General features: G+C 58.7%; 1 protein-coding gene across 1 annotated transcript; it reads right to left on the reverse strand.

The window, feature by feature from the left end:
• Nucleotides 1–850: 850 nt before the first annotated feature.
• On the reverse strand, nucleotides 851–22,975 carry MCM2 (minichromosome maintenance complex component 2). Its single transcript, XM_062200575.1, has 16 exons — nucleotides 22,867–22,975; nucleotides 21,914–22,143; nucleotides 19,670–19,845; nucleotides 19,275–19,535; nucleotides 17,730–17,949; nucleotides 17,258–17,465; nucleotides 14,311–14,445; nucleotides 13,802–13,993; nucleotides 7,310–7,403; nucleotides 6,014–6,264; nucleotides 5,763–5,889; nucleotides 5,235–5,347; nucleotides 4,484–4,732; nucleotides 2,270–2,452; nucleotides 1,974–2,129; nucleotides 851–1,621 (listed from the first exon to the last, which is right to left on the reverse strand). Exons 1-16 carry the CDS (start codon nucleotides 22,870–22,872, stop codon nucleotides 1,511–1,513), a joined length of 2,712 nt encoding a protein of 903 aa, XP_062056559.1. The 5' UTR covers nucleotides 22,873–22,975; the 3' UTR covers nucleotides 851–1,510.
• Between the last annotated feature and the right edge of the window lie 1,416 nt (nucleotides 22,976–24,391).

A 24,391-nucleotide genomic window follows, 5' to 3' on the forward strand; every position in this document is an offset into this window, starting at 1 on the left:
CCCTGCCAAACGGTTGCTTCTGGCTTCTGGCAACACCCTTCTCCCTGCTGCCTACCGCGCTGAGGCCTGCTACAGCCTAGCTCACCGCCCCAGCTCTGCGCCTCAGCCACTCGCTCTAGTGGCCGGCCCCTTCTCCATCCTTCCAGAAACCTCACCTTTAAAAGGACCCCTTCCTCGGCAACCCACTCCCCACCACCTCTGCCAGCGGAGCCTCCTACTTCTGCCTGCTTCCCCTCGCGGCATGGCACGACTTTGCAGACTCTGTGCCGACCCCCGTGCCCTGTATGGGCTGCAGGCCGGGCAAGGAAAGGAAACCACGCGTGGTTTGCTGGCCGCCTAGGGGTGGTGCTCAGCAGGCTCTTAGGCAATTGCTTGTGTTGGGAAATGAGGAGGGACCCAGACACTCACTCTCCCCAAGGATCTGCAGGGCTTTCCTCCAACAGATGCACCTTGGAAAGCTCCCCAGGGGGCAACTGGACAAGGCAGGGGGAGCAAGGAGACACTTCAGCCCCACCCCGGACCACGCCCTCCGGCAGCTCAGCCAGCGACACCGTGGAAAAGGACAATGCCGCCGCACTCCCCTGGTCCAGCCACACACACGCCTGCTCCTGGATCCCCACGGATTCCAGTCAGACGTCACAGACAGCACCAAGACCGAGTTCCTGAGGGAGGTCCGTGTGATTTCTTACTGTCACACTCACAAAGCTGCTTTCCTAACCTGCCCTACTTCCTACAAAACCCAAAGGCCAACGATGGAAAGGGCCTTCGCAGGAAGCCCGGGAAGCTCGGGTTGGGATACTACGCAGACCTGAGGCCAACGGATACATCCAGTGCTGGGATTTCTTTATTAAAAATTAAAACTATAGAAACAGACCTGCATGTACAAACAGGAGAACGAGGAAACAGATGAGCACAGCGATGCTGGCTGACAGTCGTGGCTAATGGAAACGCCTCATGGCCCAATCCGACTCCCGCAAGTGCCCCAGCCTGGGGAAGTAAGCCCCACCACGCCTACGGCACACAGGTGCCCTGCAGGCAAGCGCTGGCGGGCGGTGCTCTCCCACCCCGGGACAGAGCTGTGATAAAGAACACAGAGACGTCTACACTGCTCTGTGGCCAAAGGCGGCAGAAGCAGTGTGGACACAAAACCCATGGCGAAAGGGCACAGCTCTCCCGACATCCGTGCAAGGACGGTCATTACCCTAAAGCGCACTCTGGTGGCGCAAGGTGCTATATGGTGACAACTACTGGTGTGGGCGCAGCCTACTGAGCTGGAGAGAAAACACGCTGGCAGAGTCTGCCCACCCGGAAGGTGAGAGAAGCAGGAAGCAAAGCCAAAGAAATAAATACCCTCCCTCCGAGATACGACCTGAGCCCAGGAGACCAGGGCAGAAGCCAGCCGTCCGGCTGCACACTGTGGCCTCAGCACGCTCTGAGCGCCAGTGGCTTCGGCTAAAGTCCGTAAAACTGAGCACTTGGCCCGACTTCCCAGGCCCAGAACCCCAGGGCCTCAGAACTGCTGAAGGATCATCTTCCGCTTCAGGTCATGGCTGAACTTGTTCATCCTGAAGAGCTCACTGTCGTAGAAGGCGGACAGGTTGTGGATGTTGATCTGCCGAGCCTGCGAAGAGCAAACACGGAGTGAGCCAGGCCGTGTTCCCCAGAGCCATCCACATCCGTGTAGAGCAGGAGAACCCGGAGGGGCAGCTAAGGGGCCGGAGCCGGGAGCCAGGCTTCCAATCTTAGCTCCACCGCTGCTGTGGAACTTGGACCAGTTCCTTGGTGGCCCTGTGCCTTTCTCTACCTCTAGGAAATGAAACGACAAGATCAAGACGACACACATGTGGAATTGTGGAAACTCAACAAACGGCTATCATCAGAGGCCGGCCCACTCAGTGACGCTAAGATGTCACTGATGTCGACAGCTCCCAAAGCAGCACAGCCCGACCTCCACCTCCCACCCACGCGCATACCTTGTCCACCAAGTCCTTCTCGGGCACCTCGATCGTGTCCTGCTGGGCCCCGAACCGGTTCCGCTGGTAAGCCACCTGCTCTGCCACCAACTGCTTCAGTATGAAGAGCAGCAGCTCGTTGTTATCCCGCCGGAACGACAGATAGCGAGCGAAGGTCTGCAGGAGACAGCACAGTCACACGCCGCTCCCCACGCCTCACAGCGCCAGGCCAGGGAGCCGCCGGGGTGCCGGGGCGCAGGCCATCCGTGGCTGCCCGAGCCGAGCTGGCCCGTGGGGCCACGCCCCCTCACACCCACCTTCCGCATGCTGCGCATGACGCTGAACTTCTGCGTGTCGATGAAGCTCTCCAGCATCACGCGGATGGCCATGTTCACGTCGTCCTCAATCACGTAGTCCCGCAGGTGGATGCGCGCGTGGGCCTCCGCCATGCGGATCATGGACTCGATGTGCCTCACCGTGATGGGGATGCTGCCCGTCGCCTGCGGGGGAGCACGGCGTCGGGTGTCTCTCAGGTGGGGAAGAGAGGCAAGGACAGGCAGAGGGGGGCACTCTGGGTGGCCAGAACCCAGGCTTATCTCACAGAGCGAAGGTGCCGGGTAACTCATGCTCCCAGGTCTGTCTTCATTTTATTTTTTTTTTAAAGATTTATTTATTTATTTGAAAGGCAGAGGCAAAGAAAGAGAGAGACAGAGAAATCTTCCTTCTGCTGGTTCACTCCCCTAACGGCCACAACGGCCAATCTGAAGCCAGGAGCTTCTTCTGGGTCTCCCACGTGGGTGCAGGGGCCCAAGGACTTGGGCCACCTTCTACTGCTTTCCCAGGCCACAGCAGAACTGGATCAGAAGTGGAACAACCAGGACTCAAACCAGTACCCATATGGGATGCTGGCGCTACAGGCGCTGGCTTTACCCGCTGTGCCACAGCGCCGGCCCTTTCTGTGTCTCTCTTAAAACATGACGGTGTGCAGTGTGTGTTGACTGCTCACATCTTCACGGGGCTGCTCCCCCATCCAACCTCTACACAGCTCAGAGCTGGTCCTATCTGTGGCCGGCTGGAAAATCTACTGTCACATACTAAATACCACATAATCCAGTGAAATGTAAGTGAGAAAAAAGAGTGGTTTCTACGAAAACGGAGTTGAATGCTCTGAAAGACAGGGTAAAATTAAAAGGCAAAAACAAAACAAAGACATTGCTGCCTTGAGACGCTGTGGGTAGAAGAGCCACCCGCGAGGATTCTGCGTCCCAGCTGCTTACGAGCTGCCCTGAAATTCTTCCTCCCAGGGTGACATTTGGCACAGCGGTGCAGACACCACCTGGGACACCCACGTCCCGTATCAGAGTGACAGCATTCGAGTCCCGGCTTCACTTCTAACTCCCATGTCCTGTAAATGGGCACCATGGAGGCGGCAGGGGATGGTTCAAGTACAAGGGGCCCCGCCACCCAGGTGGGAGACCTGGATGGAGCTCTGGGCTTCTGGCTTTGGCCTGGTCCAGCCCCAGTGGTTGTGGGCATCTGGGAAGTAAACCAGTAGACGGAGGAGCTCTGTGTGGCTCTCTACCTTTCAAATAAAATAAAGTAGTAAATAAACAAAAATTTAAAAACAAGAAGAATTTAGAATGAAAGGAGTAAGGGAAATAAGAGAATTCCTGCTCCATTATGAACCAAAACGAAGCCTGGAGCTCAGATCTCACGTTAATTTGGGTGAGATTTACGCAAAGCCGATGTGGAATTTAACCAGCGAAGGTCAGAGTTTTGTGGCTGACTTAGGATGACGGTTGGTCAATCCAACAACCTTGGCCCTACCATGAGGCAGGCGTATGCCATGGTTTGGCGTAATACTGGCAAGGGGTGCCTTTGGCAGACCAGTGAGCCAGCAGGAGGGATCAGCGCAGGGTCAGCAGGTTCCCGCAAGGCTTTGGCAGCCGGCTCTCCAGCTCCCCTCCCACTAAGTGACCTCTCACCCTTCCACCTGCTATCACTAACAGCAGGTCCCAGAGCCTCTGTTTCCTAAGCTCCAGTCTTGGGTACTCTGTTACAGAGAAGGCATAAAACAGACCAAGACCGGCCGGCGCTGCGGCTCACTAGGCTAATCCTCTGCCTTGCGGCACTGGCACACCGGGTTCTAGTCCCGGTCGGGGCACCGATCCTGTCCCGGTTGCCCCTCTTCCAGGCCAGCTCTCTGCTGTGGCCAGGGAGTGCAGTGGAGGATGGGCCCTGCACCCCATGGCAGACCAGGAGAAGCACCTGGCTCCTGCCATCGGATCAGCGCGGTGCACCGGCCGCAGCGCGCTACCACGGCGGCCATTGGAGGGTGAACCAACGGCAAAAGGAAGACCTTTCTCTCTGTCTCTCTCTCTCTGTCCACTCTGCCTGTCAAAAAAAAAAAAAACAGACCAAGACCACAGAGACGTGCTGCTTTCTGTACTGCCTTCCTGCCCCGTGCTCTGGGGACTGAGCACACAGGCCACAGCCCGCACAACACGGCGCGTCCCCTCCGCACCCCTCACCATGGACTCCTTCCGCAGGTCGCTGTACATCTTGGCCACCTTGTCCTGGTCCATCTGATTGAGCTTGGGGTGGACCTTCTCCTTGGCGTAGATGATGTACTTCCTCAGGACCTCCTGCGGCAGCGGCTCCACGCCGTACGTGTTGGGCAGGGCAGGCTCCGCGGCGCTGCCGTTGGCCAGCCCCTCCTCCTTGTTGCTGGGGTGGTGTCTGACGTGGCTGCCGACCACAAAGCGCGCCAGCATCTCATCCTACAGCGGGGAGGAAGGGGAGGGTCAGCCCGGCCTGCGTGAGTACAGAGTGGCGTGCGCGAGGAGAGCGACGGCCTCTCACCAATGCACGCGTCACACCCTCTTGGTGCAGATCTCGGTGCCTGCTGGGAAATGTCACACAGCTGGGAGGAGGTGAGGAGTTCCAAACTTTTAGGACAGAGTTACATGTGCCGGGAAGAAAGGAAGGAGAGGAAGCAGGCGAGTGCCAGCAGAGGCAGGGAGCAGAGAGAGCAGTGTGCCACCGGCTGGCGGCAGCCCAGATTTCACAGGGTCTGGCAGGAAGATTGAGGATTAGGCTGGGAGGGCCGCCAGGGAGCAGCCGGCGGAAGAAAGAGAAGTCGGGACTTTTGGACACAAGACCGAGAGAACAACACTGGACAGCGGGCCACGCCCATGCAGTGCCCACTTCCCTGCACCAGGCACACTGCACGGCCCTAAGCCTCACGCGAGGGCCCCAGAACCCCAGAAGAGACGGCTGTACCTGGACCGGGTCCACCGTGTCCCTCACCACGCACAGGACGTCAAAGCGGGAAATGATGGGCTCCGTGAGGTCCACGTTCTCAGAGAAGGTCAGTGAGGGGTCGTAGCGTCCTCCTGAAACACAGGGTACCCTGCATCACAGCGAGTGCCCCCAGCCTCTCTCTGACCCAGGCTCCATCAGAGGTGGAGGGGACGAGGGCACTGGAAGGGAGGACACGGAATGGCCACGCAGCACCTGCTGTCCATCAGGCAAAGTGCTCTTTCCACAAGCAATGCTTTGAAACAGCCTGAAGAGCAAGCTTAACGGGCTCAGACCCAGCTCTGCCCCCGCTAGGACGATGCCTGTCTCCCGAGGACATCCATGGTGGGTCCAAGATGCTGTCTCTACCAAAACACCCGTGCCTCCAGTCTGACCTCCTCCCCTCTCCAATAAGACACGAAGAATGAACCCTGTGCTGCCCAGTGCCGGGCCGGGGAGGCCCCCTAGCCCCACGGCAGGCCCCAGGCCCAGCAGCTGCCCGCAGGGTACCTATGGGATTGGCGGCAGCGATGACGGTGCAGCGGGCCTGCAGGGAGGTGACGATGCCGGCCTTGGAGATGGAGATGCTCTGCTGCTCCATGGCCTCGTGGATGCTGGTTCTGTCCTGGTCGTTCATCTGGCAGAGTCAAGTGCCCAACCGTTAGCAAGGCCCAGCCCCTTCCGCCGGTCTCAGGAGGGCCCAAGCCCATTAGCCCTCCCCCTCTGCCAAGTGCCGAGGCCCACGCCACCCAGGGACCCACCTTGTCAAACTCATCGATGAGACACACTCCTCGGTCAGCCAGAACCAGGGCCCCGGCCTCCAAGGTCCACTCCCTGCTGACGGGGTGCCGCTGCACATAGGCTGTGAGGCCCACAGCTGACGCGCCCTGGCCGGTGGTGAAGATGGCCCGGCTGGACACCTTCTCAACGTATTTCAGGAACTGAGACTTCGCCGTGCCAGGGTCTCCACACAAAAGCACGTTGATGTCCCCCCGCACCTTGTGCTTGCCACCTGGAAGAGGCACGGGGTGGGGGGTAAAGGGAGGGGGGGCAAGATGGGTGCACCCCATCCACCCCTCAGCCTGCTTATTAGCAATGGCTAAGGCGCAGCCCCCTGCCAGGGAGGGGCGGCCCCCACCAGCAGTCTTTCTGCTCTGAGCATTTAACCCTGAGGAACACGTCCGAGGGTGCAGCCTGCACAAGGCAGCCTTTGTGAACGCGCAAAGCAGTGAGCGATTTCAATCCACAACCGGAACTAAACAAACCACGCTGTACAGACCAGGATATGGAGACCTAAGAATGAGCCTGCTCTGCAGGCTGCGGGGGGGAGGTCAGCTGGTGGTTCAGGGGTGGGCAGGCACGGGGCACACGCACAGGGAAGCCTATGTTTGCAAATATCAGTGCGCACGTATGTCAGGAAGCCCCTTGTTCACTGCACACATCGGCTAAAGTTCCACAAGGGCCTGGAGCACACACACCAACCTGACCGGGAGTGACCTATGGCAGGGAGGGAACCGGGACGAGAAACAGCAGTCTGGGGCGGGCGGTGTGGTGCAGCGGGCTAAAGCCCCAGCCGGCAGTGCCAGCATCCCATTTGGGCCAACTGGGGAGTGAACCAGAGGATGGAAGACCTCTCTCTCTGTCTCTACCTCTCTCTCTAACTCTGTCTTTCAAATAAATAAATCTATCAAAAAGAAAAAAAGGGCAGTGTGTGCTGACAGCAGCCTCATCCATGACTTCTTTTATCAAAATGTAAAATAAAGATTTCTATGCTATGGTTGTAGCTAAAGCTTAAAAATAAGAGAGAAGCAAAGACTAATTTGTTCCAAGCACAAAGGCAGGCAGCCATGGAGTTGGATCCCCCAGCAGCCTGAGGAGCAGTGGCCAGGGGCTGTCCTCCCTCCTGGTGAGCGGGTCACACACACAGCCTGACCCACTCTCTCTACCCAGCATCCACGTGGCCTTGCCTGTTACTGCAGTGCTGGCTCCCCAACACACTGGTAGAGGAAAAGCCGCTAACACCCTAGAGAGGAAGGGGTGATGCCCGAGCCACTCACCTGGGTTTTTGGGCTCCCCTCCAAACAAAGCCAAGGCCAGGCCTCTCTTGATGTCTTCATGGCCATAGATGGAAGGAGCTATACTGGCAAAGATCTGAGAACAGGGAGGGAGACCGATGTGAGCGCTCGCATCAGGTTACGCACATGCTCTGGCCCCAGCTCTCAGGCACCCGGCCCACCAGGCCCTGCCCCGACTCGGGGCCTTTCCATCAGTTCTAGACAGTACTAGACAACCACAGAACCGTAATTCAAAGACCCCTTGACTCTCTTACGCCAGGAAGTTATTTCCCAAGATCACAGATCGAGTGGAGATGAGACGAGAGCCGCATCTGAGAGCAGGGCACCATGCAGACGAAGTGTAGCCCATAATAGACACGGGGGCGGGGGCGGGGGCGCTTCACCACACTGCCCTGCCCCAGCCTGTGTCACCACATGGCAGAGACAGCCAAGTGCCTGGGCCAGGGTGTGTGCAGGAGAGAGAACCCAAATCTGCATGAATTTTAAAGACAGAATTAGAGGCATCCAAGTTCTTGCTTGGAGGAGCTGCACAGCTTAACCTTGACCTTCGTTGCCTCCTCCCCACCCCCATCCCGGCCAGCAGGAGCAGCTTGGAATCCCCACGCTTCCCTCCTTCCAGGACAAAGCAAGGAGGAGCTCAGAGGGCACCAGGGCCCCGGGGAGGAGGACACCAAATAAAACCGGCAGTGATGGTGGAAGAGGAGGCCCACCCCACCTGCCGGCCGCCTTCACGCCGAGTCAGACATTCCTGAACACTGCTTCCCGCTCAAAGGAAGACCTCCCATTCCTTGGAGAAGCAGCCGATACCGGGTCTGAGCAGGAAACGTACAAGAGCAGCCTTCGGGATCTTCTGCCAGAAACCCAGACAACCAGGGTGGGGTCAGCAGGACTCTTAGAATCCAACATGACAAAAATGGGCCACCCTGAGCTCAGTGAGGATGACAACCACAAGACAGACCGCAGCGACACTCAGTATCGACGCGCCGGTCACGTCGTAGGAAGCTGCAGAACCAACTCTCCATTCTGAAAACTGGCAAATCAAAGAGGAACAAGCGAGCACTCGTCCTGCGCTTCCTCCTGGGGCTTGACCTGGTGTTAAACACAGCTCGCAAAGAAGCTCCTCCTTGCCAAGGATTCCTGGCAAGTGAATCTCATCTGGCAACTCCTCACGACCCAATGGACCAGGCCAACGATCGGCGGTCCCTGGCGGCCACTCCCATCAGAAGGAAGTCCGCCCGTGAGAGCCAGGGCCCCCACACAAAAAGAAATAAAACCGAACACAGCCTGACTCAGCGTCTCTAACTGACGCCAGTACTGATGCACAGGTGACGGGCGTGTGTGCAGTGAGCACAAATCAGCAACATCTGGACTCGGGGAGACTCAGCAGGGGAGACGACCCAGTTTCTCCCGAACAATTGAAGGGGAGTAGGGAGAAAGAAGCGACCTGAAGATGAAGAGATTCAGAGATGAGCTCTAGAAATAAATCGGTCATCATCGCGGGCCTTTTTTGGAAGCTGGCTCCAAGAAGCCATTAACACCTAACAAACATTTCAAGGATTTATGTATTTGAAAGGCAGAGAGCTGGGGGGAATAGGAGGTGGGCACAGAGGACAGAGAGAGCGAAAAATCATATCCACTGTCACTCCCCCGACAGCTGCAAGAGCCAGGGTGGACCAGCTGCAGACAGGAGCCAGGAACTCCACCCAGGTATCTCCCGTGGCTGGCAGGAGCCCAAGCACGTGGGCATCATCCGCTGCCTCCCAGGCACACGGGCAGGAAGGTGGACTGGAAGCAGAACAGCCAGGACTCAACCACCGCACTGGTAGGGGATGCCAGGGCTGCAAGCTGCGGCTTAACCCGCTGTGTCACAAGGCCAGCCCCCAAATACAGATTTTTAAAGGTCAGATCATCAGGGCAATCTAACACAGACCCAATCATTCAGTGTTAAGGCATCTGTTTCTAGAGTGTGATAATTGCATTGTGGTTGGGTTAAGCCTCGTGACCAAGCTGCTTCTGCCCCACACTGGAGTCCCAAGGTTCCATTCCTGGTCCTGGCTCCAGCTTCGTGCTGCCGCAGACCCTGGGAGGCAGCAGGTGGCGGCTCAGTCGGGTTCCTGCCACTCCTGTGGACTGGACTGAGTTCCTGACCCCTGGCCTTAGCCACTGCAGGCACGGGGGGGCCAGGGAGACTGAACCAGCACATGGATGCTGTCTCCCTCTCTGCATCTCAAAAAAATTACCCAGTCTGTGGCGCTGCTACAGCAGCACACAACGGACTAGGCAGACAGACGGATTCATGACACCATTGCACACGCATATGAAGTTTTCTGTGACAGCCAGCTCTCCAGTGTGAACCCAGCCTTGCGTTATGGAGTGCCCCCATGGAACTCCTCGTACCCAAATAAAACGAGCTGTGGCGACCGGATGAAGGAGCCACACGAGAGTCCAAGGAGCAGTCTCTGGAGCCCAACTGCCAACGTGGAAATCCTGGTCCTATGACCACCGACAACTTACTTAACCCCTTGTGCTCAGCGTATTCATCAGCAAAACGGGCGCAGGGGACACCTCGAGCGTTTGTCACTATGTGGAAACCGCCTCGACCTTTCCCAGCAAACACCGAGCACAAGGTTCTCTTGTCAGACGCTCGCTGTGCGGAGACTGCGGGCAGACAGCCTCCTCACACCCCTGCCCTCCTGCCAGGCGGCTAAGACTCCAAGCCTGACCTCTCTCCCCCTGGACATCGCCCGCTCTTGTTTTGGCAGCGGGCAACCCTGCAGGATGAGGTAACGTCTCCCTCAGTACCAAGGGCGGCAGGCGTCCTGCTTACCATGCGGGGCAGAGTCTCCAAGCCCAGGCCGATCCTGTACACACGGCGGCGGTGCCAGGCAGGCCTTCCCGGGCGCCAGCAGAGCAAACACGCGAAGGCCCACACTGCCCGTGTGCCCTCTGCCACCGACCCGGTTAACCAGGAGACGGACGGGCTCACTGAACAGCGGGTGAGTGGCACAGAATCAAATCTCAAATGCGCCAAGGAGTCACGGTGTTTTCCAAATGTTATCTCATTTAATCCACATACAACCCTGGTTTCCCGCCACTGTGAAGGAGGAAACCAGGGCTCAGGTCAAACTATGTTCTCCTGGGTGAGAAGGAGGGCCGGAGCCAAGATTCAACCGAACCTGAGGTCCAGTCTCCCAAAACTCCTCAGACTCTCCCCGCCAAAAATGGGTCTAACACACACCCCACATGGGCACCGTGAGCCTGGACCACAAGTTCTTTTTTGACCCTCCTACACCAGCTCTTTTCTAACAATCTCTAAGTTACTGAGCAGTTACCCATGGACAGGGACTTTACAAATACTGATTCAGTCTAGTTCTTTGCTTCTCTGTGGACCACACTGACATGAGGAGCCCAGACTCCATCTAGGACCCCCACAGGAGCAGCAAGGGCCCGAGATCTTGAACCATCATCCGCTGCTTCCCAGGATGCCTTAGCAGAAGGATGGGAAGTAGAGTAGCTGGGGCTTCAAACCAAGAACTCCAAAACAGGGTATGGGTGTCCCAAGTGGCAGCTTAACCCACTGCACCCCAATGCCTGCCCCTTGCTTGGTCTTGTAACAACTCTAGTAGGTCCTCTTACCCTCTAACTTACAGATGAGGGCGGCTCATCTGGTCGTACTAAGGATTAGGCCAAAATCCAAATGAAGTCTGGCTGCATACCGTGTGCCTCTCCTGTTACATCTCTGTGCCCAGTGTGCCACGTACCTCTTTAATACTTGACCCCACCAGTGCCCAGGGCCCTCAAAATTAAATGCCCCCCAGAAGGCAACCTGAGTCTCAAAACAGAGCTCACCAGGCTGGACAGAACTCCAGAGGGGGTACAGAACACGCTGGAAGGCACACGCCCTGCCACGCAGCCCTAGTCAGTGTTGCCAGAGAGAAACAGGGGCCAGTACTCAGACACTAAGACTTCAAAAAACCCAGACGCCCAGGTTCTCATGTGACACGAACATCAAAGCAAGCTAGGGTGGGTGTTTGCCACAGAGCCACGTGACCACGTGGGATGCCTGCATCCCTACCGGGGCACCAGTCCAAGTCCAGGCTATTCCTCTTCCTATCCAACTTCCTGCTGGTGTGTCCAGGATACAGGTGATGGCTCAAGTACCTGGTTCCTTGGCATTCACCTGGGAGACCTGGAGTAAGTCCCAGGCTCCGGGCTTCAGCCTGGCCCTAGCTGTCATGGGCATCTGTGGAGCTGCGTGAGAGCAGGGGCCATGTCTGCCTTAGCCGGGGGCAGACTGGCACTCACAGCAACCCTTCCCGCCACACTTCCTCAATGACAGCAACACACAATGAAACAAGCAGCCCTCCTCTGTGGTCACACTGCTAAGGCATGATGCTCTCCTTCACCCTTGGACTAAAAGACCGAATCAGGGACGACTAGGGGTGGGAGACGGGATGAGGGGAGGAAGAACAGAACAGACACGCCAAGTTAACTTTCTGGGAAGAACCCAGAAAACTCCTGAACGCCGAGCCCACACTGACAAGGCCTGCAGACACCAGCTGCCTCATCCTTCCGGGTTTACCACTGGGTGACAGAGCAGTTTCTCACGTGGACTCAAAGCCACTGAACATTCCGGGGATAGGGACATGGGACACAAAACTATTCTGCTAACTGGCAGAAGACACAGCCGGCGCCGTGGCTTAACAGGCTAATCCTCCGCCTTGCGGCGCCGGCACACTGGATTCTAGTCCCGGTCGGGGCACCAGATTCTATCCCGGTTGCCCCTCTTCCAGGCCAGCTCTCTGCTGTGGCCCGGGAAGGCAGTGGAGGATGGCCCAAGTCCTTGGGCCCTGCACCCGCATGGGAGACCAGGAGAAGCACCTGGCTCCTGGCTTCGGATCAGCGAGATGCGCCAGCTGCAGCGGCCATTGGAGGGTGAACCAATGGCAAAAAGGAAGACCTTTCTCTCTGTCTCTCTCTCTTACTATCCACTCTGCCTGTCAAAAAAAAAAAAAAAAAAAAAGACGACACACTGAGGAGTAAAGCAGGCAGCAGAACAGCCATGCACGTGCAGGAACACTGACAAGCAGACACAAGGCATGGGAAGATGAGGGGGACCAGAAGGGACAGGCACGGCTGTGCAGAGAGGGCTCACGGGCTCCAAGGCCAAGTGGACTGAGAAAGATGACCGAGGAGCTGCTGTGCCGCCTGGACACAGCTCCGCCCCAATCGTAGCAGCCTTCATTCATTCACTCACTGTGCTGTCTCCAGCCAGCCTCTAGGGACGGGGGTGGCCCTTGTCCCTGGGGAGATCACACCCGCAAAGGAGATGAGCCCACTCACTAAGCCAGCCCACGGGAAAGTGCAGTGGACGCGGCCCTTAGCACCTGCTTCCACAGCCCAAGTGGAAGTGAGAGGACAGAGCTGCTCTGCACTGAAACCCTGCAGGAGGAGGGGCCGAGGTCGAGGCCCAGAGGGGGAAGCCACCACGCGCAACACTGCCGTCCCCTGTCCCATACTGGAGTGCCAGGCACCTCAGTCCCTCTGCTTCTGATACAGCTTCCTGCTAACCACCTGGGGAGATGCTCAGTGACCGCTCAAGTGCTTGGGCCCCTGCCTCCCACGTGGGAGACTAGGATGGAGTTCCCGTCTCCCGGCTTCAGCCAGGCCCAGCCCTGGCTGTCGTAGCCATCTGGGGAGAGAGCCAGTAGATGGAAGGTCTCTCTGTCACTCTGCCTTCCAAGTACATAAACAAATGTTTAAAAAAAGCAAAGAAAATCCAACACCATCAACAAAACCAGCAAGAAACTGAGCTGAGGAAGACAGAGGGAGAACAGTAACTTCAGAACAAGTAGGCACCAGGAAGCAGGAGAGTCCAGACGGGAGACACGGCAGCGGAGTTTTACAGAGAAAAATCTAACATCCAATTTAAACCCTCATCTCCCTAACCTCCAGTGAAAATGTCTACATGAGGGGGAAAAAAAAAAAGAAACCACCACAAAGCCACAGCAGGGGAGCCTTCCTCCTGGAGAAACTGCTGTGGGTTAGGGCCGGGGGCCAGGATGCCCCGTGAGCCGACAGTTACCCCAAGGCTCTGTCTTGGCTCCAGAGTCAGGCCTGGGCAGGGCACAGGAGGCCGAAGGGGAAAGAAACCCACCCAGTGGTCAGCCCAATCCTGTCCTAACCAGTGACGCTCCTCCATGTCTCACGGGAGGGGGCACAGGCTCAGAAGCCACCAGGCCACTCAGCTGGCATGTGGCAGAGCAGGAGCTGGGGTGGCCCATCCCTGGTACCCACATCCAGGTTCCTCCCCAGGGCGACAGGGCCTCCCATGGAGGCGATGACTGAGCTCCAGGCTGGGAGCTAAGTAAGGAGGGTGCCTGGTTTCTAAGACCAGGGAATCGTGACCAAGGTTCCAGGGCATCACGGCCAAGCAGCCACCGTCCCACAGCCCCCAGCCCGCCTGCCACCTGCCTTCTCGCCGATCTGCTGATCTTTGGACAGGCTGGTGATCATCTTCACGTCCTCGTCCGTCAGTTCCCCCACGGCCACCTTGTTGTCCTTCTTGGCCACGTGGTTGGCCAGGATGACGGTGGCAAAGACAGGGAAGCCATTGGCGGTGTTGAGGGAGCCATCGTAGTTGTTGTGGTAGATGCCGGTCAGCTCCTAGGGACAGCAGAGGCCAACCGGTCAGAGGGTCGAAGCCAGGTGCCAAGCAGGAGCTGGGTCCAACTCCAGGCTGCCTTTACCCAACTTTCTCCCACTGCCAGTTGTCCACACCATACTTGTAGACACCAAGACGAGTAGCTCAGCAAAACCAAAGGAACACTGCCTATAATCCCAGCACCCGGCCGGCCGTCACAAGGGGGAAACGCTCTTTGCCCAGCTGACTCAAGAACCAACCTCAGGCAGACTCTCCCGCTTCCACCATCCCCAGCCCTGGCCGTGACCGCGCCCACCAGCTCCCGCCCCCAAGGACTTACGATCTCGTCTCCCGGCTTGCAGCTGTCCACCAGATCAGCCAGCAGAATGGCGTCCTTGGAGCGGGGCAGTCGGCCGGCCGCCACTTTGCCCGGGCTCTCCTGAATGCGGATGCGCTGGTAGTTCTGATAGACAGTCTGGAGGGACAGACAGAGGGTCAGGGCAGCCTGTCCTGAGCGACACGCTTCGTGCCCTCCTGAAAGCAACAGCTTACCAGGCCACCTGACCTCGGCCCCAGTCTCCCAAAGAGAAGGAGCAATGAGAAAGAGCCAAAGATGGCAGGAGGGAGCCCACCACGCCCCAGCACACTGGCAGGCGGTCCCCACTCTGGCCAACCTGGCACATCTCGTACAGGCTGAGCCACCATGAGCCACGCTGCCTGAGTTCAAATCCTGCCTCCGTGCTCCTGGGCAAGTGACTTACGGGGACGCCGATGCTCTAACTCATGATACGGATGAATCAGTCCCATGGACACAGCACCAAGGGGCTGCCCTCGTGGCACAGCGGGTCAAGCTGCTGCTTGTAAAACTGGCATCCCATACTGGGGGTCCACGTTGAGTCCCACCTGCTCTGCTTCTGATCCAGCTTCCTGATAACGTGCCCAGGAAGGCAGAAGGTGGCCCAAGCGCTTGGGCCCATGCCACCCATGTGGGAGACCAGGATGCAGGTCCTAGCTCCTGGGTTTGGCCTGACTCAGCTCTGCTGGTGCAGCCATTTGGGGAGGAAAGCAGCAAATGATGAAAGAGCTCTGTTACTCTGATGGGCTGTGCCAGCCCATTTGCTGTCCATCATTTCACTATTGTCTCAAAGAGAGAACGATGTAGCAGTTGGAAATACATACTCTGAACCAAAATGCCCCGGTTATGGGGCTAGCGTTGTGGCATAGCAGGTAAAGCCGCCGCCTGCAACACTGCCATCCCATACGGGCACTGGTTCAAGTCCCAGCAGCTCCACTTCCGATCCGGCTCCCTAATGGCCTGAGAACCTCCCTCTCTGTAACTCTTACTTTAAAAATAAACAAAACCGGCCGGCGACGCGGCTCAGTAGGCTAATCCTCCGCCTTGCGGCGCCGGCACACCGGGTTCTAGTCCCGGTCGGGGCACCGATCCTGTCCCGGTTGCCCCTCTTCCAGGCCAGCTCTCTGCTGTGGCCAGGGAGTGCAGTGGAGGATGGCCCAAGTTCTTGGGCCCTGCACCCCATGGGAGACCAGGAGAAGCACCTGGCTCCTGCCATCGGATCAGCGCAGTGCGCCGGCCGCAGCGCGCCTACCGCGGCGGCCATTGGAGGGTGAACCAACGGCAAAAGGAAGACCTTTCTCTCTGTCTCCCCCTACTGTCCACTCTCCCTGTCAAAAAAAAAAAAAAAAAAAAAAAGGCGGCTGAGTTCTGGTCCTTTGGGCCACTTCTTACTGGGCAACCTCAGCCATTGCCCTAACCTTTCACTTCTTGTCCAGCACCCCGCCCCCACAGGGCACGATCAAGACTGTTAGTGTCACCCACCATCTGGCATAGGCAAGCACTCCACATGTTTCCGTAGCAACCATGACTCCTTTCCTAGTCACTGTCTCACATTCCCTAGGAGCAGGGCCTGACACTGCTCTTGTGCAAGAAACCTACAGAGGGGCCAGCACTGTGGTGCAGTGGGTTAAAGCTGCCACCTGCAGTGCCGGCATCCCACATGGACGCCGGTTCTGGTCCCAGCTGCTCCACTTCCAATCCAGCTCTCTGTTGTGGCCTGGGACAGCAGTAGAAGATGGCCCAAGTCCTTGGGCCCCTGCACCCATGTGGGAGACCTGGAAGAAGCTCCTGGCTCCTGGCTTTGGATCAGCTCAGCTCTGGCTGTTGCAGTCATTTGGGGAGTGAACCAGTGGAATGGAAGACCTCCCTCTCTTTTCTCTCTGGCTCTACTTCTCTGTACAACTCTGTCTTTCGAAATAAGATAAATTAAAATAATTCTTTTAAAAAAAAGAAAGAAACCTACAGAGGGGCCTGTGAAGAACGGAGGAAGCCACACAGGCTGAGCAGCACCCTGGCCAGGTGGGCGCAGACCCTCACCTCGGTTAGCTTTGGGCTGTGGGTTCGCACACACGGGGGCTCTCAGACAGGTCCCGACACGGCAGCCCCAGCCACGTACAACAACGCTCAGAATGGCAGTGTGCCAAGCAAGCAGCCAGGCAGTAGAGGGGAGCTGGACGTGCGCCACAGGGACCACGGTGACAGCGCAAAGGCACCCGTGACACGCCTCAGTCCTTAAGGTCCACGGGCCTAAGCAAGGCCTCCCGAATGTGGCATAGCTGTGTCTGTGGTGGTTCTAATCCAGGACCCCACAAGCCAGGCAGGCACCAGGACAGAGTCCACACAGGATGGGGGCTGTGCATGTGAGTGACAGCTCTGCAGAGGCGGGACAGCTGTGTCCTGAAAGCAGCAGCCAGGTCAAAAGGGGTCCAGTTTGCCAGAGCTTCTCCCACTACAGGAGAAGCTGTCCACTTGGACATTTCAGACAAAACTACCAGGGCTGCCAGAGCGACGGGGCAGCTTTGGCCGCCACCTGTGATGCTGGCATCCCACATGAGTGCTGGTTCAAGTCCTGGCAACTCCACTTCTGATCCAGCTCCCTGCTGATGCACTTAGGAAGGCGGCAGAAGATGGCCCAAGTGCTCGGGCCCCTGCCACCCACAGAGGAGACCTGGATTGCACTGCGAGGCTCTGGCTTCAGCCTGGCCCAGCCCTAACCACTGTGACCATCTGGGGAGAGAACAGCAGAGGGAAGACCTCTCTCTGGAACTCTGTCTTTGGAATAAATAGCGCAGTTCTGTAAGGTGTGGCAAATACACAATTCCATCTTGCTCTCTGCTGCCCATCTCATGAGCCTGAGGTGGGTCAAGCCCTGCGTTTGGGGACCCACTGAAACAGGACAGCAGCCAGCAGCAGGACCCGTGTGCTCCCTCACCTCTTCCATGTTGACTTCGAAGGGGCCAGCCGACTGGCACTCGGGACAGGAGCCTGGCTTCACCTCCTGGTTCTGGGACTGGCAGAAGGGGCCCAGGACGAAGTTGCACTTGTTACAGTTGTACTTGACCATGCTGAGCTGGGGCAGGACACCCGTGCAGCTGGTCACCACCCCACTGGTGCGGATCAGCTGGTTCAAGTGCAGCTGTCTGTGGAGGACGAGGACACATCAGAGGCCGGCAGCCAGGCTGCTCTGACCACACAAGGCCAGGACTGCCCAGGAGGACACACCCCTGGCGGGGGGGGGGGGGGGGAGGACTGGGCCCAGTGCCCACCCAACAAACCCACCCCAGAGCGCTCCCACACAACCAGAACCCACCTGGGAAGAGGGCTCTTCCTGGCCGCACCCTGCCCCACCCACAGCACTGCCATCCCGGAGCAGCGTCTAGACCCCAAGGACCCGTGGTTCTCACCTGAGCGATCGCAGCTCCTCCACCAGAGGAAGGTGGGAGATGCGCACGTGGATGTGGCTGGCGATGCGGTCGTACTTGGGGTACATAGCCAGCACCACCTCCAGCGCAGCCTCGTCAAAGATCTGCAGCAGCTCTGCCGGCGCCTCGGGCAGGAAGTATGCCAGGACGTGCTCCCGGGCCGCCAGGTCCTCGTAGTTAACCACCAGGCTCTCACGGTTCTCTGAGAGTGGGCGAGAGGGAACGGCACTGAGCAGGGGCCAGCTTGGGCCCAGGCAGGTGCCCTCTGCCACACGAGGAGGAAGAGGAAGACTGGCCCAACCCTGGGGCCCTCCGATTTTACCGTGCTTTACCTACGTGACTTAGACAAGCAAGACATCCTGAGCCTCAACTCCCCGCTCTGTAAAATGGGCCGCCCCAAAGTGTCAGTTGCTGCAGGGATTAAAGGGAACATGAACAGGACCCCTGCAGAGCTACAGATGCACAGTCCCTTCAAGGACCAGGAAGGAAACTGATGGGTCAACTGCCCGGCACAGGGAGTGGGGGGGACTGCACACCCTTTTAAAGCCATCTCCCCACACAGCAATGTGATGCCACTTTGTGACCAGGCAGTGGTCCAGATTTTTTTTTGTTTGTTTTCTTTTTGACAGGCAGAGTAGATAGTGAGAGAGAGAGAGAGAGAGAAAGGTCTTCCTTTTTGCCATTGGTTCACCCTCCAATGGCCGCTGCAGCCGGCACATCTCGCTGATCCGAAGCCAGGAGCCAGGTGCTTCTCCTGGTCTCCCATGCGGGTGCAGGGCCCAAGCACTTGGGCCATCCTCCACTGCACTCCCGGGCTACAACAGAGAGCTGGCCTGGAAGAGGGGCAACCGGGACAGACTCCGGCGCCCCGACCGGGACTAGAACCCGGTGTGCCAGCGCCGCAAGGCGGACGATTAGCTTGTTAAGCCATGGAGCCGGCCAAGTGGTCCAGATTTCTACACAAAACTTGGCTATTTCAAAACACATAAAAAAACATTTTGGTGGGGCTGGCGTTGTGGTGCGGCAGGCTAAGCCACCACTTGTGACTCCGGCATGCCCTCCGTGAGTTGCCAGTTCGAGTCCCCAGCAGATCTGCTTCCATTCCAGCTCCCTGCTAATGGGCCCGGGGAAAGCACCAGAGGATGGCCCAAGTGCCTGGGCCCCTGCCCCTCACTGGTGGACTCCTACGGAGCTCCAGCCTCCTGGCTTCTGCTTGGCCTGGCCTAGCCACAGCCACTGTGGCCATTTGGGAAATGACCCAGCAGATGGAAGCTCTCTGTCACTGTTCCTTTCAAATAAATAAATATTTTTTGGGGGTGGGGGATGAACCCAGGTTGGTGGTCCCTGCACAGCCAGGACAGTCTAACTGCAAACACTCAATACACTGTGGTTCTCTGGAGGACGGACGTCTTGTGTTTCCGGCGCCAGCCCCATCTGGTCTGGGACCTGTAGCCGGACACTGCCCACACCTCACACGTGCTAACTGCGCCCCAGCAAGGCCAACGTGCAGGGCGTAGGGAGCCGCACCTTTGCACATGTCACTGATGCGCTCCTTGAAGACGTTGTGGCCGTGGCCGTCCACGTGGGTGCGCAGGAAGTTCTTGAAGCGGTGGTGGATCTCCAGCCGCGGGCCCGCCATGCTCACCCACTCGCGCACCGTGTGGCCCTTGAGGTCCTCCAGGTTCTCGATGCTCTCGATCATCTCCTCGTCCTCCTCGCCGTCCTCCGTGGCCCGCTCCACCTGGCGCCGCTTGCGGGTGGGTCGCTCCTCGTCCTCCTCGTCACTGTCTGGGGAGGCGAGGGGCACCCACGCGTCCAGTCTTCCCCAGCACCTCCCACCGCTTCCCTGGTACGCCCTGCCAGCCCCCTGGGGCTCTGGAAGCCAGGACCAGCCTCTCCGGCCAGCACACATCTGAACCCACCGTACAGGAGCCCACGGCGCATGCGGCCCAGGCCCCGGCCAGCCTCCCGGTCGCGCTGCCTCATGACCCGCTCGGCCGCCTCTCTCTGGCTGGCAGTCAGCTCCTCCACGTCCTCGTCGTCCAGGGCCAGCCCTTCCGCCTCATAGGTGTCCAGTTCCGGGATGGCGCGGTAGTCCCTGAGACGCCCCAGAGTGAACACGGTGAACGCCGGGGAGAGAATCCCACCCAGGACGTGGGCCCGCTCCCGAAGAGGCCCCAGTCTGGGCAGGCCAGGAACACGGCAGGCTCAGAAGGCCTGCACCATACGGACACATTCAACATCCCTCAACCATGCGGGTAAAGCCGCCACCTGTAACGCCTGCAGAGACTGAAGCAGTAAATTTCTTATGTATTTCACTAAAATCAAAAAAGGTGTTTGAGGGGCCGGCACTATGATGTAGTGGATTAAGCCACTGCCTGCAGTGCCTCCATCCCATATGGGTGTGGGTTCGAGTCCTGGCTGCTCCACACCCATCCACCTGCCTGCTAATGGCCTGGGAAAAGCAGCAGAGGATGGCCAAAGTATTTAGGCCCCTGCCACCCACGTGGGAGACCAGGAAGAAGCTCCTGGCTCCTGGCTTTGGTCTGCCCCAGCCTTAGCCATGGAAGTCATCTGGGGAATGAATGCAGATGGAAGATCTCTCTCTCTCTCTCTCTCTCTCTCTCTCTCTCCCCTCCTCTAACTCTGATCTTCAAAATAAAGAAATCTTGAAAAAAAAAAAAAAAACACGGAAAGGTGCCCAGCGTCATCAGCCACCAGGAAAATGCCAGTTAAGCCACAGGGACGTGTCCCGTCACAGCAGCCAGAGAACTGGAACCCCTAAGCCTCGCTTCTAAGAACGCGGAAGGCGGGGCAGGCACTGTGGCACGGTGGGTCGAGTTGCTGCCTGTGGTGTCCTCGGCACCCCATATCAAAGCTGGCTCGAGTCCCGGCTGCTCCCTGCTAATGTACCTGGGAAGGCAGAGGAAGATGGCCCAAGTACTGGAGCCCCTGCCGCCCATGTGGGAGACCCAGATGGAGTTCCAGGCTCCTGGCTTTAGCCAGGACCACCCCAGCCATCACAGCTATGTGGGGAGTAAACCAGCAGATGAAGGGTCTCTCCGGCACACAGATGAATACAAAAAAAAAAAAAGTCTTATGCCTGGCCCCCATGCCTAGAAACATACCAAGAGAACCGAAAACACACTCTCAGGCAAAGCTGAATGTCTACGCCCACAGCTGCACTGAGGGCTGGCGCCGTCTGCGGTGCCGGCATCTGATTCAGGCAACAGTTGAGTCTCCGCTGCCCCATTTCTTTTCTTTTTTTTTTAAATTTGCTTATTTATTTGACACGTAGTTTTACAGAGGCAGAAGCAGAGAGAGAGGGAAAGAGAAAGAAAGAGAGAGAGAGAGAGAGAGAGAGAGAGAGAGAGAGGTCTTCCAGCTACTAGTTCACTCCCCAAACAGCCACAACAGCCAGAGCTGCACTGATCTGAAACCAGGAGCAGGAGCTTCTTCCACGTCTCCCACACAGGTGCAGGGCCCAAGCACTTGGGCCATCCTCCACTGCTTTCCCAGGTCACAGCAGAGAGCTGGATTGGGAGTGGAGCAGCCAGGACTCGAATTGATACCCATATGGGATGCCGGCACTGAAGGCAGTGGCTTTACCCACTATACCACAGCGCAGCCCCTCGGCTGTCCCCTTTCTGATCCAACTCCCTGCTAATGTACCTGGGAAAGCAGCGAAGATACCCAAGTCCTTGTGCCCCTGCATCCACATGGGAGACCCAGATGAAGCTCTTGGCTTTGGCCTGGCCCACTCTCAGCCATTGTAACCATTTGGGGGAGCAACCAGAGGACAGATCTCTCTCCCTCTCTCTCTTCTGCCTTTGCCTCTGCCTGCCTCTCTCCCTCTACAACTATTTTAAATAAAATAAATCCACCTCTCTGTGCTGGTGCTTCTCCTCCAGCCTACAGACCCCCACATCCCCTGGGAGCGACTCTCAAGGAGTTGGGCCCACCCAGGCCTCGGGACCTGACCCTTCTAGCTTAGATATGGCAAGTTAAACCAACCTAAGCTGTGCTGTGTCTCCCCCAGACCCTGAGCCACACTGCGCTCACAGGGGAGGATGCTGTCCAATTCACCTGCGCCCCAGCCCCCTAAGCCGAGATGTCTACGCCTGGGCGCTCTGCAAGGCCGCGTCTGGGGCCCTGAAGGAAAGTACCTCTCCATGCCATCTCCAATAAGCTCCTCTCCGTCCTCTTCTTCCTCCAGGGGCCCCTCTGTACCCAGCAGCCCCTCGGACTCATCCTCAAAGGGAGGAAGGTCACGGCCAGGGCTAGAGGTCAGGGCCTCGGTGCGCCGGGAGCTTCGGCCGGGGCTGGAGGTGAGAGGATCATTGCTTCGGCGACGCCGGGCCGGGCTGGACGCCACGGTAAAGGACTCGGACGATTCCTGCAAGAGAAGCAGCCGCGGTCAAACACTGGGGCACCGGGGGTGGGGGGCGACTCAGCTTCCTAGTGGTCCCACGGGGGTCTTCCCTCCTGGCTCTCTGACCACCAGCAGCGGTCCTCAAACACCCCAGCCCCTTCCAGCCTCACGACCTTCGCACTTGAGGTTCCCTCTGCCTGGAATGTTCTCGGCTGAGCACAGGGGAACCCCGGCCACTCACAGCACCCTGCGTCTTCTCCATGCAACGCAGGGGTTACGGCTCTTTGCTCCCCCTGCAGCAGGAATCCCACCCATCTGAGCACCCCCCAAGGAAATGAGGTAGAGGCACCAAACCAGCAGCAGTCTGGAGCCTCGGGCTGGAGGAGCGGACAGCAGGCCAGACAAAGGAACAGGAAAACACAGCAGGAAGCAGCGGAGGAAGACCCCGGCCCCCGGCGTGCCGGGCGCGCGCCCCCCGGCAGGCTTACAGAGGGCGCCCTAAACAGCACGTGCAGGGTGAACAATGACAGGGGCGCGCTCGGCTCGGCGTGCCCGGCGACCCCAGGCTGCCGCGGGCAGAGGGATCGCCAGGCGGACTGCACCCCGCCGGGCCCCCCAGCCCCCGGCCCGCCGGCCCGAACACGGAGTCCCGCCCGCGGCCCGGAGAAGCCCGGAGAACCTGAGGCGCGGCGGCCGCGACGCCTCGGCCCCCGCCAGCGCCCCGCGCGCCCCGCACGCCGAGCTCACCGCCATCGCCGCGCCGCTCTCTTCCCTCAGGCTCCTCCAGCAACAACCAGTTTTCGCGCGAAAACCGGCTCACGTGACGCGCCCGATCCCGGGAAGCGCCCGGAGGAAGGCGACGTCATGACGTCATGACGTCTGTTTTGCGGGCGGGGCCAGGCTCTGGCCCCGCCCACGCCGCTCGGCCCTGCGCTCCCCGGAGAAGGCCAGAGAGCTGGAGACGCGGCTGGGCTGGGCTGCGCCGCGGGGGCGCCGCGGGGGCGCCGCGGGGGCGGGTCCCCCGGGTCCCACCCCACTCGCTGGCTGCGTGGGCTTGGTGGCGCTCCGGCCATCTTACAGACGGGGCCGATGAGGCTCAGAGCCGTGTTTGCTGGTGCCTCGTTTGTGAGTGGGCAGTGTCCACTTTTCCGAAAGCTACAAGCACCCAGAGAACCCCAGGATTTTGTGGGCATTCACAGACGAGGTTCTCGGTGCAAATTCCCCTCACCCAGGGGAGCCCAGGTGCGGGGAGCGGGGCTCGGTGGGAATGTTCAGGCCTGCACCTGCTGCCACGAAATACATGATCCCAGGGTCCGGCTAGCTTCACCTCGCTCTTGGGGCCGGTCTACTTCCAAGCTCCGGGATCCAGCGCCTCACAGGCAGCTGGAGAAAAGTCAGTGGGTGTGCTTGACCTTGACCTACCCCGCAGACCGCTCACTTGCAGGGGAGCCACCTGGGCGCAGGGAAAAGCTGCAGGCCCCGGCTAACACAGTCGGAGTTGTGCTGGACGCACATCAGCAGGCATCTCCACCTGCTGCTTCTGCCATCAGGTGCGCTCAGCTGTCCCACCTCCGGACGCTGCGTGTGGCCCATAGGATGAGCCAGCTCCCCTGTGATCCAGAGCAGTCTTTTCCTCCATAAATAGGACCAGCCTGTCGGCCACGGTGGTGCCTGAGCCGCCACTGTGTTAGTGACGACGGGTGACACAGGCCTGCAGCTCTGGGCCCATCTGGATCTCCAGCCTAGGGGGCTCTGGCCTCCTGGTCACTGGATGTCCCCGTGGCATTGCTGGCCAGGGCCCAGCAGCCTGGCAGAGCTGCCTGCGGTGGGTGCGCTGGCGTTTCTCCAGCTCCCCTAGGGGCTGCTTTGTGGTTTTGCTGCTAGGGTTTGCCAGCAAACCCCATGCGGCGTTTTCCCCACCCCCTATGCCTCTAGTGTCCCTGTGGGTCCCGTGGCCTCGGGGACAGCTCTGAATGCAGATGGTTCCCTGCCCCTGGGGTCGCCAAGGCCATGTTCACCAGCCTGCAGCTGCCCTTGGGACTTCTTGGTTGAGTGTGCTACAAGGCACGCCCACTCTCTGTACTGTTTTTTTAAGGCCAGGTGGGTGAATGGGAGCTCAATCCTGCCCCAGGTGCTGCAGGTCTCCCAAGGTGGCACTGGCTTCGGCGACCGGGGGGTGGGGGGGGCTCAAGGGCTTTAACTGAATGTTTTCAAAAAATTGATTTATTTGAAAGGAAGAGCAACAGAGGGAAAGGAGAGAAGGGGAGGGGGA

Source organism: Lepus europaeus, chromosome 9 (assembly GCF_033115175.1).
Source record: "Lepus europaeus isolate LE1 chromosome 9, mLepTim1.pri, whole genome shotgun sequence".
Lineage (NCBI taxonomy): Eukaryota > Metazoa > Chordata > Mammalia > Lagomorpha > Leporidae > Lepus > Lepus europaeus.

Bases quoted from the DNA above. Each gene is read 5' to 3' on its own strand.
- MCM2 (XM_062200575.1), bottom strand. The intron at 17,466-17,729 runs GTGAGAACCACG...CGTCCTCCACAG, and splicing joins GAGGAGCTGCGATCGCTCAG to ACAGCTGCACTTGAACCAGC. The intron at 7,404-13,801 runs GCAGGTGGCAGG...CCCTGTTCTCAG, and splicing joins ATCAGCAGATCGGCGAGAAG to ATCTTTGCCAGTATAGCTCC.